We start from the raw sequence: 14081 nt of genomic DNA on the forward strand, positions 1-14081 counted from the left end.
CATTATTTTTCTGAAAAACAGATCTTTCCACCTTGGACACAAATGTATAAAATGTTGTCATTGTCTTTTGGTAAACTTGAAATATTGTGACACTAATACGTTTAAAGACTAACAATGCTCTTGTGTTTAACGTGGGAGGTGTTCCTAATGAAGTGATTATTAGAAAAGAATATAATGTTAAATGGAGTGCAGTTACATAGTGCTTTATCTACACCATCACAGTACCCAAAGCGCTTGATAGAGGCTCACATTCACCCATTCACACACGTTTATACACCAATGGCCGGTTGCTGCCATGTAAGGCGCTGCCAGGCCCACTGGGAGCAAATTAGGGTACAATGTCTTGCCCAAGGACACTAAGACAGGGGATAGTCAGAGACAGGATTCAAACCACCCGACCCCTACAGTGACTGGATGACCCAGTCGACCAACTGAGCCACAGCAGAATACATAATAGAATAGAATAGAATAGAATAGAATAGAATAGAATAGAATAGAACAGCAAGAGCCTTTAACAAAAGCAAAGTGGACTAGCAAAATAATATACAAAAATACAAAACTTTTTATATAAATACTTATATGGGCCAAGGAAACTGAACAGAATGAGAGCAGCTGTGTACTGTATGTGAAAACTGTACACGTCACTGTCAGGTGGAGATCTCTTACATCCAAATTTGGTAATTTTTTTCACAAATATGTACTGTTGGTCATATCATCATGACCTTTGAGGTCCAAAGTAATTTAACAAAGGAAAATGTTTTTTTTCAACTTAGATATTGTAATTTCAAAGAAAAGAAAAGAAAAAACAGAAAACAGCATGCGTAGCAATATTGGCACCCCTCCTTAATATTTGGTTGCACACCCTTTGGCAGTGATGGCAGCCTCCAAACGTTACTTATATCCATCTATAAGCTTTTTGCACTTCTCAGGTGTTTTTTTTTCACTTTTCCCTTGCAATTTGTTCAAGCTCTTGAACATTTGCAGGGTTCTTTTCCACAATGGTAGATTTCAGCTTCCCCCAAAGATTTTCAATTGGATTGAGATCAGGACGCATTGCTGGCCATTTTTAAACAGTCAATTTTTTCCTTTTTCAACCATTCTTGTGTGCTTTTAGATATGTGCTTTGGGTGTTTATCTTGCTGGAAGACACTTGGTAAGACATTTCGCTCTAAAATCTCTTGATAATTTTCTGATTTCTTGATACCTGTGATAGAGTCAAAGCCTCCGGTACCAGACGTAGCAAGCAGCCCCACAGCATTATGAGATCCCCCACTATTCTTGACTGTTGGCAGGGTGTTCTTTTCCTTAAAGGCTTCATTGTGCCATCTGTAAACATACTTTTTGTGTACATTGCCAAAAAGCAAATTTTTGGGGTTCAAATCCCGGCCCCGCCTGTGTGGAGTTTGCATGTTCTCCCCGTGCGTGTGTGGGTTTTCTCCGGGCACTCCGGTTTCCTCCCACATCCCAAAAACATGTGTGGTAGGTTGATTGGAGATTCTAAATTGCACTTAGGTGTGAGTGTGAGTGTGAATGGTTGTTTGTTTCTGTGTGTCCTGTGATTGGCTGGCGACTCGTTGAGGGTGTACTCCGCCTTTTCTATCGACTAACCTGCATCCTGCACACTCAGGGAGGGTAGAATAATATACTGTTCTCAGGATGGTAAAGTGCTATCAGCGACGTAGTATCGGAGCATTCATACAAGTACGAGTACAGATGTTACAGCACTGATATCGATACAGGTAATCCCAAAATCGAAAATTTAAAAGGTCAAATTAAATTCAACTGCTAAGGTTACAGTATATTTTAGGTTTGTCCTGAAACACCCGAAAGCCCAACATTCCTGACATTTTCATGAGAAGTGTATATAATGTAGCCTTCAATTCAATTTGAGAGAAAATTCGTGGCAGCATTTACACAATGTACCTTGAAGACTTAGTAAGTAGTAAAGGATCTATCTATGCATTCCCCCACCACCATGGCCTGCGGGTGCTTTGTTATACCACTAGAGGGCGGTAAGTAGAAACAACTGAAGTAAATCTTCCCATGGCTTTTTCCCCTTCAGCCTATCATTCAATAAGTTAGAGAGGAGTCCTCACTCAGTGTTTGGTGCTCCCTCGCATGACAAGCAACCAACCCACTCACACGTTCAAACATGTGATGTCTGCTCCACTCTCACCTCAAGGGGATACATCCCTCTTCAGCCCCCTCATTCCCTTCTTATCTCTGCCGCCAAAAGCTTGTTTGCTTGCAAATGTCAACCACGGTGGAAGAATGTTGGTTACGTAACGCATACATCCATGCTGTCTTGCCTTGCTTGTTTTTTTTTTTTTTTTTTTTTTTTTAGCATGGGATTTTGTGTGTGTGTGTGGGGGGGGAGGGTGCTTTATAGTGAAGATTTAGCTAGTTGTATTTCTTTATTCAGAAGTAATTTAACATTTGTCATTCCAGCTCGACATAAGATGCAATGGTTTATAGTCTGCATGAGAGGGCCACCGAAAACCTTTTTTAGGCGACAACATAGTACATTTTAAGGCTTCATTCCTGGAAACATGGATAATGAGGCATTAGGGGCTAGTGCAGTGTCTTATAAAAATAAAATGGACAGTTAAGGGAAAAAGGACTGCACATACTTATGGAAATGACTTTTTCTCCTCCCTCCACATGGGCGACCTCTGAAATATTTTCAGTGACCTCTCAGAGACTAAAGAGACTAAATGGTAAATGGAAGAGGGTTGAGGAAGTGTGTGTGCGGGAAGGAGGAAATGTGCTCGGGCTGGCTACTTTTCACTGTGGGAGGCAAGCTGGGAAGGAAACCTGAAAGGACACACCAGAGCAAAAACTTGGGAACAAAAACAGGATGGCTCTCAGGAACATTCTGGATGAGAACGTGTGTTGCTAGCCAAGGGAGTTGGTGACAGTTTGAAACCATGTTCTTCCACTCGGATACTCTACTGCAATGTTGATCCTGGCCAGTAAGAACACGGAAGAAAATATGAAGTTGGTCCTACATTTGCACCTTAAACAACCTCCACGGTCTGATGGATTTGTTGTACATGTTCCCAGAGGATGATTTATTTATCATTTCTGGCTCACAATCCCTGTTCCTGGTCGTCCCAAAGGTGTTTGTTGGGAAAATCATCCAATCATCCCTTTATGGACCATGCGTTGTGTGGTACGAACAGAAAAGGGCCTTTCCCAAACTGTTCAGACAAGTGGAGAAATAACAAATCTGCATAAAACCTTGTTCCTCTCTAGTACAATGCAACATCACATTTATACTATACGTCATTGTTATAAAGGCAAGGTAAAGCAAGGCAACTTTACTTACAGAATATAGCACATTTCGTACACAAGGTAACTCAATGCTTTACACGATTAAAAGCATTTAAAAACAAAGGGCAAAAGACCTTTGAAAACAAAGCTCAGAAATGAAAGACAGTTTACTCCAATTATTAAAAGAACATCCATCCATCCATCCATCCATTTTCTGAGCCGCTTATCCTCACAAGGGTCGCGGGAGTGCTCGAGCCAATCCCAGCTATCATCGGGCAGGAGGCGGGGTACACCCTGAACTTGTTGCCAGCCAATCGCAGGGCACATAGAAACAAACAACCATTCACACTCACATTCACACCTACGGGCAATTTAGAGTCTTCAATTAACCTAGGCATGCATGTTTTTGGGATGTGGGAGGAAACCGGAGTGCCCGGAGAAAACCCACACAGGCACGGGGAGAACATGCAAACTCCACACAGGCAGGGTCGGGGATCGAACCCCGGACCTCAGAACTGTGAGGCAGACGCTCTAACCAGTCGCCCACCGTGCCGCGCCGAGGATGACAATTTTAGTAAAAATGTGAGCAAGCAAGCAAGTCTGAACGGGATGTTAATTCATGTTTGATCGGTCCTATAAATTCAAACGTCATCTGCTTGCCTTTATTTGCACACCATCCACACATGCAATAAACAACTCCCTTCCTTCCAAGCCGCAGTCTATTTTAGACCCGGGGTTCTTTTACGGGACAACTATTCAAAGGAGACTACGTGGTGGGCCCGACCATAAATTCCAGCAAGTGGCCCTCGTGAAGGGGTTTGCTGGCGAGGAATTGACAGAGATTTTTACTCTACTACGCTGTGACCTTTTCGGCTGAGAAGCATGGTCGTTTGTTAGGGTGACAAGAGTGCTGTTCATAATTCAGCGTTGAAATTCATTATTATTTACCCGGCCCAATCGCATCTGACTTGTAATCTAGAGCTTCAATTGTGCGCTGGCGGGATCGGTGTTAATGTGTGAACATGGTTACACTGTTCACTTTTCAGTGCTCCACAGCGCACAGTGCTTTAGTTGTGGCTAAAATGGCAAAACAAACAGTGACTGAGTAAGAAAGTTAGCAAGTAACGTAATTGTCCTCTGCAACTACGATTACAACAAAAAGTTAAATTAATATTATGAGACCGGGACATATTATGGGTCTGTATTGAAAAGTAGCACGTGTTATTACAAACTTGATTTAGGATCAGTGACAAAAATGAAAAACGGAAAAAAGTCAGATGTTCATAACACTATACCAGAGCGGAATGTGGTATGTAGCATGTAGATGACTGCACTGTCATTAAATGATCAAAGTTTTATCTCATACATGAGTACAGTACTGTGTTTACAGTTTAGGAATCCACTTGTTCAATTAAAGGACATGCATTATTTATTCTTTAGGCCTGGATACACTTTCTGTCATGATATGACCTCAAGTCAATCAAGCTAACAATTGTAAACAAAAACATTTTTACATTGCTCCCATGACTGCCTGGTGACCAGTCCAAGGTGGGCCCCATGGCCTTGAACAAGATAAACAGCTTAGATCCGAAATAGATAGATATATGTGTCAGGAAAATTCCAGGACTGGAGTCACAAAAGATAAATCAAAGTTGTGGAAGCACAACTTGTGGCTGCTTTCCTATGACAATGTGCTCACTCACAATGCCCTGAGAAGCTGACAGCACAGTGCAAAAAGATTTTAAAAACCATGCTTAAAATAGCTCAATCATGAAGCAAACAAATTATTTTGAATATGTATATAATACAGGCAGGGTCACCCATGACAAACAGGTCCTAGGTGAGGGACCAGACAAAGCACGGCTCAAAGACCCCTAATGATGACGACAAACAATGGACTTCGTTTTCCCTTGCCCGGACGCGGGCCACCGGGGCCCCCCGCTGGAGCCAGGCCTGGTGGTGGGGCTCGAAGGCGAGCGCCTGGTGGCCGGGCCTGCACCCATGGGGTCCGGCCGGGCACAGCCCGAAAGGGTAACGTGGGTCCCCCTTCCCATGGGCTCACCACCTGTGGGAGGGGCCATAGGGGTCGGGTGCAGTGTGAGCCGGGCGGTGGCCGAAGGCGGGGACCTTGGCGATCCGATCCCCGGCTACAGAAGCTGGCTCTAGGGACGTGGAATGTCACCTCTCTGGCAGGGAAGGAGCCCGAGCTGGTGTGTGAGGTCGAGAAGTTCCGACTCGATATAGTCGGAGTCGCCTCCACACACACCTGGGGCTCTGGTACCAGTCCTCTCGAGAGGGGTTGGACTCTCTTCCACTCTGGAGTTGCCCATGGTGAGAGGCGCCGAGCAGGTGTGGGTATACTTATTGCCCCCCGGCTCGGCGCCTGTACGTTGGGGTTCACCCCGGTGGACGAGAGGGTAGCCTCCCTCCGCCTTCGGGTGGGGGGACGGGTCCTGACTGTTGTTTGTGCCTATGCACCAAACAGCAGTTCAGAGTACCCACCCTTTTTGGAGTCCTTGGAGGGGGTGCTGGAGAGCGCTCCCGCTGGGGACTCCATTGTTCTGTTGGGGGACTTCAATGCTCACGTGGGCAATGACAGTGAGACCTGGAAGGGCGCGATTGGGAGGAACGGCCCCCCCGATCAGAACCCGAGCGGTGTTCTGTTATTGGACTTCTGTGCTCGTCACGGATTGTCCATAACGAACACCATGTTCAAGCATAAGGGTGTCCACACGTGCACTTGGCACCAGGACACCCTAGGTCGCAGTTCGATGATCGACTTTGTGGTCGTGTCATCGGACTTGCGGCCGCATGTCTTGGACACTCGGGTGAAGAGAGGGGCGGAGCTGTCAACTGATCACCACCTGGTGGTGAGTTGGCTCCGATGGTGGGGGAAGATGCCGGTCCGACGTGGCAGGCCCAAACGTATTGTGAGGGTCTGCTGGGAACGTCTGGCAGAATCCCCTGTCAGAAGGAGTTTCAACTCCCACCTCCGACAGAACTTTGCTCATGTTCCGGGGGAGGCGGGGGACATCGAGTCCGAGTGGACCATGTTCCGCGCCTCCATTGCTGAGGCGGCCGACCGGAGCTGTGGCCGTAAGGTGGTCGGTGCCTGTCGTGGCGGCAATCCGCGAACCCGTTGGTGGACACCAACGGTGAGGGATGCCGTCAAGCTGAAGAAGGAGTCCTATCGGGCCTTTTTGGCCTGTGGGACTCCTGAGGCAGCTGATGGGTACCGGCTGGCCAAGCGGAATGCAGCTCTGGTGGTCGCTGAAGCAAAAACCCGGGCATGGGAGGAGTTCGGTGAGGCCATGGAGAAAGACTTCCGGACGGCTTCGAGGAAATTCTGGTCCACCATCCGACGTCTCAGGAGAGGAAAGCAGTGCACCACCAACACTGTGTATAGTGGGGATGGGGCGCTGCTGACCTCGACTCGGGACGTTGTGAGTCGGTGGGGAGAATACTTCGAAGACCTCCTCAATTCCACCGACACGCCTTCCCATGGGGAAGCAGAGTGTGAGTTCTCTGAGGCGGGCTCTCCTATCTCTGGGTTTGAGGTCACCGAGGTAGTTAAAAAGCTCCTCGGTGGCAGGGCCCCGGGGGTGGATGAGATTCGCCCGGAGTTCCTAAAGGCTCTGGATGTTGTGGGGCTGTCCTGGTTGACACGCCTCTGCAACATCGCGTGGACATCGGGGACAGTGCCTCTGGATTGGCAGACTGGGGTGGTGGTCCCCCTTTTTAAGAAGGGGGACCGGAGGGTGTGTTCCAACTACAGGGGGATCACACTGCTCAGCCTCCCTGGTAAGGTCTATTCAGGGGTGCTGGAGAGGAGGGTCCGTCGGGAAGTCGAATCTCAGATTCAGGAGGAGCAGTGTGGTTTTCGTCCTGGCCGTGGAACAGTGGACCAGCTCTACACCCTCGGCAGGGTCCTCGAGGGTGCATGGGAGTTCGCCCAACCAGTCTACATGTGTTTTGTGGACTTGGAGAAGGCGTTCGACCGTGTCCCTCGGGGAGTCCTGTGGAGAGTGCTTCGGGAGTATGGGGTACCGAACCCCCTGATATGGGCTGTTCGGTCCCTGTACGACCGGAGTCAGAGTTTGGTCCGCATATCCGGCAGTAAGTCGAACTCGTTCCCGGTGAGGGTTGGACTCCGCCAAGGCTGCCCTTTGTCGCCGATTCTGTTCATAACTTTTATGGACAGAATTTCTCGGCGCAGCCGAGGCGTAGAGGGGGTCCGGTTTGGTGGCCTCAGTATTGCATCTCTGCTTTTTGCAGATGATGTGGTTCTGTTGGCTTCATCAAGCCGTGACCTCCAACTCTCATTGGAGCAGTTCGCAGCCGAGTGTGAAGCGGCTGGGATGAGAATCAGCACCTCCAAATCTGAGACCATGGTCCTCAGTCGGGAAAGGGTGGCATGCCATCTCCAGGTCGGGGATGAGATCCTGCCCCAAGTGGAGGAATTCAAGTATCTTGGGGTCTTGTTCACGAGTGAGGGAAGAATGGAACGGGAGATCGACAGGCGGATCGGTGCAGCGTCTGCAGTGATGCGGACTTTGTATCGGTCCGTTGTGGTAAAGAAAGAGCTAAGCCGAAAGGCGAAGCTCTCAATTTACCGGTCGATCTTCGTTCCTACCCTCACCTATGGTCATGAGCTGTGGGTCGTGACCGAAAGAACAAGATCCCGGATACAAGCGGCCGAAATGAGTTTCCTCCGCAGGGTGTCCGGGCTCTCCCTTAGAGATAGGGTGAGAAGCTCGGTCATCCGGGAGGATCTCAGAGTAGAGCCGCTACTCCTCCGCATTGAGAGGAGCCAGATGAGGTGGCTGGGGCATCTGATTCGGATGCCTCCCGGATGCCTCCCTGGTGAGGTGTTCCGGGCATGTCCCACCGGGAGGAGACCCCGGGGACGACCCAGGACGCGCTGGAGAGACTACATCCTTCGGCTGGCCTGGGAACGCCTCGGGATCCCCCCGGAAGAGCTGGATGAAGTGGCTGGGGAGAGGGTAGTCTGGGCGTCCCTGCTGAAGCTACTGCCCCCGCGACCCGACCCGGATAAGCGGTAGAGAATGGATGGATGGATGGATGTATATAATAATGTGGGTTAGCTTAGCATCATCAATCACGAAGCAAACAAATCATTCTGAATATGTGTATAATAATGTGGATTAGCACCAATCGTGGGCTGGAAAACCCTTTTTGAATTAAATAGAATTTCTTAAATGCTTGAATTTGATTCAACTTGAGAAAGGGCATATGAATATGAAGTCTTCCAGCAGCAGATGGAAGACAATGATACCCTGATTTATGATCGTTTATAAATTTTGGGGGCTTGGTTGAATATTTTTATTTTATAAATTTTTTGCTTTTGTGTCATGAGCCAAAATGTGAGTCAGGGGAGAAATTTAGATATGGCGCTGCTTGAGTGAAATGAAAAACAAAACAAAACAAAATGGAGCAATAATGGTAGTGCAATGCTGTTGCATGTGGACAAGGAGAGCCACTGGCACCGATGCATTTTCAGCCATTTGTTGAACGGTCATACAAAATGAGAACACTCGCAAGGAGCTGCTGTAGGCCACAAATCACGTCTAGATGCTCACACTGAAATAAGGGTTAGGGTCAACCCGACTCTGGCTCCACTCACTTGGCCACGCCCCTGAAAGACATGTCAAACACCAATACTACAGTATGTACCTTAATTACATTTTTTAAAACCATATTATCTTTTATATTTAATGCTTTAATACAACAAGGTGCTATTTATCTCGACTAAAAGGACATTACATAAAGATGTGTAGTGGTTTTGGGGGGACAGGTACGGATTAATTGCATTTGAATTAATTTCAATAGTGAAAATGTATTTGATAAAAGTACATTGAGTTAACAGCTTGGTCAAGGAACGAATTAAACTTGAGGTCAAGGCACGACTTGAAAAACAAAACTATTGGGCCATGTGGTCGCTGCGCCTACAGGAAGTGAAAATGGTACAGTATGAAAATTATAGTTTGTCCTTACTTTGGGGCTAAAACAACTTCCACTGTTTAGGAAGGTATTTTTCATCCCAAAGGCGTTTGATGGGGTTGAGGTCAGGGCTCTGAGGTAGTTTTTCCACACCAAACCCATCCAAGCAGGCCTTTGTGGCTATTTTTCGTGCACTGGGGCACAGTCAAGCTAAGGCAGAAAAGGGCCTTCCCATAAACTGTTCGCACTAAGTTTTGCCTTTAGTTAATGCAAGCCATTTACCATACTGTTTTTGAGATATTTGTCTCTGTCTCCCTCTAGCGGTGCAGTCCCTGAACAGCCTGAATGATCAGATCGCAAGTTTCATAGTGACGGGACACAAGTCACTTGAGCAGGAAGAACATGCATATTGTCCCCCTGAGAAGGAGACGCTCCAGAAGTCAATGACTTTGATGAGACGCCTCCTCGTGGATGCTCAGGTATGCAAATCTGACCTCTCTGGGAGCAACATTTGGCGAGAAACAGAATCAGCTTTAAATATCCATGCCTTTTTTGGTAATTACAAATTTAAGAAAAATCTCAACTCAACACCTTTTATCTGGACCCATACTGTCAATGTCATGTTTATCCTTGGCCCCACAACCCATCCCTCAACCAAGTTTTGTAGAAATTGTTTCAGGGCCATTCCACCATATAGGTGCCATCTACTTGTTGTAACTCTCAAAACAAATGGAATTTTCTGTCGTTTTTCAACTCTAAATATGTTAATACACATATTGAACGACTCGAAATGTGTATTTTTATTGGACTGAAACTCCTCATTTGAGTAACAGGACTGAAAGTAACAGGTTTGTGAGTTTTTAGCAAAGAATTAATAAATGTGAAATACAGCCAAATAGCATTTATGCCAATAGCATGTTGACACTAAGGACATTATAGTGATTAAAGTATATAAATAACTAACATCAAAAGAAAAACTAAAGCTAAAGTTTGCAGTTTTAAAAAAAAACTGACAGTAGAATATTATTAAAATGATCTTTTGAAAAACATTCCCTCTCTGGCCCCATCTAATGCCTCTCTCTATTTTAATTTAAATTATTATTGTAAAATCTGGCATGGGGGGACAAGAATAGCCAATGAGATGTATTGACAGGAGGCATGACCTCCTGTGTGAAAACCCAGGGCCACGATTAACGTGTGAATTAAAACTAAACAATGTTTTCAAAGAAAATAAAGTTAAAGTATAGTTGGGATAAGAAGTAATACAAATATGTAAAAAAAATACATTTGTGAAGTACTTCAATTATAACATTTCAGGGTAAAGTCTAATTTTGGTAAGCAGAGACAGGCAACAAATGCTATTTTTCCACTGTTAAAGGTTGTTGGAATTAATCTTTTAAAATGAATTGTTAAATATGCAACCAGATCAATGTGTCGGACATTTTGCTTAAAAATGTATTTCACCATTCATTTTATTGTCCATTGATACTTTTTATTTCCTGGAGATGCAACCGGCACCGATTGAGTGGAATGGCCCTCAAATAAATTTTATATAAGCCTGCTAACTATGAAAAAAACTGTTATCAGAAACCGTATTTTCTGAAAGTAATAGAACAAAATTTTATCAACTGTTAAGCAATATAACAGTTGTTATTAGATGATGTTTTCTTTATTCACACAGTTTTTGTTAGTCATTGTAAAACTGAATTAATACTGGTGAAATACTAGAATTATTTTTTGTGGGAAATGTAGTGGTTAACATAGCTGACTATTTGCAGCCGGTGTGGGTATTAATTGGGTAGAATCTTTGCGCAATGTTGTGGGGCGATGTATTGTTATGGTCCAATCTAAGACCGAAGGCGAGAAGAAAACATTATTTGTGTTGCTAACCTTAAAGCTCATAGCACTGGTGAGTGTTGACTGTGTTCTTAAATTTCCGAGACCATTGCTGTTGACATCCCCAGAATTTGGTCACTGGTTGAATTGAACAGTGTTGAAAGAATTAGTGACCATTATCACTTTGGTTCCTCCCTCCCTCCTCTGAATAAATCTTCATATGACGCACCTGTCCTCAAGAATAGCGTGTCTGGGAATCAATCATCTTGGAAGGTTCTTTTTTAAGATTTTAAGGGGATGGTTGTTTGCCTACTGCTCACGTAGCATCCTTTGTTAATATGTGAAATAAGGGACAGAGAGGACACAACATTGACACGCTTTCTCCCATATCCATTGTCACATTGTGTTCTCCGATGTTTTCACTGGTGTTGGTAATTTTACGTAATCTTTGTGTCGGAAGAAGATGAAGAGGCTGAGATGAGCGGCTGTGGGCTCCAATTAGAGGCCGCTGCCGAAAAGGCAATGTCAAGAGTGTGATTGAGCTGTTTATTCAAAATTATTCAAATGAGCTTGATGAGTTGTTACACACCCTAGTCCAACATCTGTCACTGCACAACAAATTTTTTTCTTTTTCTTTTTTTTCAAATCTTGTTTCTTATATTGACTTATGTTTGGGACATTTGTACTTCATTTTCTTTCTTTTTTTTTTAGTTCATAAGACCAAGATTCTTTTTTTTCTGCTCATTCACATTTCTTACAATTTACTAATTTGGTAGAGGCAAGAGTTGTACAATGCAGTATTAAGTCTAAATGTAATGGGCTTGATCCCTGGTAGGGACACATTTACAGCGGGGGTAACAGTGATATTGACAATAAAAGTACTGACTTGATCTTCTTACAATGTTGCCTCAGAATCAATGAATGACACCTAAAGAATTCACAAATGCTCTGTTTAACCATTTTATTGTTATCAGGCGCATTAACATGGACATTCAGTAAAACAAATGTGCATTTTTAGGTTCAAATTAAATGAATGACTGATTGTTTGGCTGTTAGCCATCAGTGAAATTGCCTCTACTGGGCAATGACTTTGGGATGTTTGCCAAACTTACTAATTTAATGAGCCAGTAGTATTTTCAAGACACAAAATAATCAAATTGACTTTCACTCCTCTACAAATACATGGAGATGTGTAAGTTTTATGTTGTTTTAATGACCACATGTGATTTTCCTCTGCTGGTAAGTCTGTGGTAGGGGAACTTCACATTGCCTCTCCTTGGGCCCTTTTGCCGTGTATTGTGCAGTCAATCAGGAAATTTGCTGCTGAGCTTCTGAGCCTTTGCCATTGACCTTATCTCTAACTCCTTCCCCATGCTGGAACCCGCTCTGACTACATTAGTGGAGCTGTCAGTCATGTGTGGTTGAAAACTGGGAGTAGAAAAGGAACGTTTAGGGCACAAGAGGATGTGGATGCATCCAAACAAGTTGGTGAAGGTGACTTTTGTCCGAGGAGACGCTGATAAATAAGATCTATGTGACTCTCTATGACCCCCCCCCCCCCCCCCCCCAAAGTATACAGAAAAATGCTGTAGCCAGAGTAAAGTTTTGGGCTGATGAACAGTTCCAAATAGAGGTCAACTCAAGAAATCTCAAGAGGAATGTCATCTTTCAACATGACATGGATCCAAAGCAATGTGTTAATTTTTTTATATCCAATCTGTAAATTAAACAGTTTAAAGCCTCTTATTAATTGTTCATGAACTGCAAAAGTGCTGCTTAAGTAAAGTGAGTTGAGTTTGCTGCCACCATACAGCCCTCATATCTTAAGTTTGCACTCGCAAGTCAAAGCAAAAAAACATGCTGAGCGACAATTCGTATCTTAAAAAAACCTCACTTTCATCTCACTGTATATTAACGGTAGCTGTCACTGTTATCAATGGGTCATATGACAGTGTATTATATCACAAAAATCTGCTTCTCTCCAGAGCATCTATTGAGCTGGTCCATTTAGTTTTATGGATGATACTAATGTTCAGGTTAATTCTCCCTGCTGCCACAAACCTCATTTCCTGATGCCAGGGGATGTTTTCATCGATAAAACATAAATGTGAATATTTATAGTGCTACACAGTAAAAGCCTTGGCAAATAGAAGCACACCTCCACATCAGTACGACTTTTGCATTTAAGTTACATTTGTCCGAGTTGTCCACAACATAAATCATTTTTTATCGTTTTTTTTTTTTAAACCTCCAGACCCCAAGTGATTGAAATGCATTGGTTTTATGATGGTGCCGTCTAGTTTAGTGAGTTACTGTTCCTTTATCTTTGTTTTGCTGCAGAAAATCCAATCTTGTATCAAGCAATAACATCAGCATTCTGGCCAACATAGTAGCTTCACCACAAGAGCCACACTTGAACAACAATCTCACACTGCCTTTTTCGCTCTGGATTTCTTTTTGTGCACCCGTTCAAAAAGCCAGCAAACAGACACCCGCTAATTGTCTGGATGGATGTAAATTCCATGTGGGCATTTCTTTTCCGAACCCCTGCTGGCAACTCACCGCCTGAGAAACAGCACTCTGTTTATATTCTGTTTATGTTCTGTAACAATAGAACACGAGTGTGCCGGCAGCCTGCCAGCGACTGCCAATCAAACCTGAAATGACAAACACAAACACTATCTCCAAAAGTGCTGTTATGAAGCACGATAATATTGTTGTTGACAACAATGAGGAATGGTTAAAGGCTGGCTGTTAATTTCAGTACTGTGTTGGTAATCATTCTATCTATATGATATTGGGATCAGACGAATAAATGTGCAATTTCACGCACCTTTCCTCGAAGTGTCCTATTAATATGACAATACATCTGACTCACTTCCACACATATATGTGCCAAATGTGCCAGGGTCATGAAGGGTGCATCCTGCTTGCAGTCTCAAGAGCACTGGCGGCACGGGGGTGATGCTGAAGCGGGATTGAGTATGTGATGGGTTTTGCTGGGTCAGTCT

At 44.5% G+C, this 14081-nt stretch overlaps 1 protein-coding gene across 2 annotated transcripts in view; it reads left to right on the forward strand.

Moving 5' to 3' along the window:
• The window catches only part of LOC133482778 (kazrin-like), a 174684-nt gene that overhangs the window by 31266 nt on the left and 129337 nt on the right, over positions 1–14081 (forward strand). For both annotated transcript variants that reach the window (XM_061783301.1, XM_061783309.1), the window contains exon 2: positions 9556–9713. In XM_061783301.1, coding sequence (XP_061639285.1) covers positions 9556–9713 — 158 coding nt within the window. The remainder of the gene's footprint in view (positions 1–9555; positions 9714–14081) is intronic.

This window comes from Phyllopteryx taeniolatus, chromosome 1, assembly GCF_024500385.1.
Source record: "Phyllopteryx taeniolatus isolate TA_2022b chromosome 1, UOR_Ptae_1.2, whole genome shotgun sequence".
Classification (NCBI taxonomy): Eukaryota; Metazoa; Chordata; class Actinopteri; order Syngnathiformes; family Syngnathidae; genus Phyllopteryx; species Phyllopteryx taeniolatus.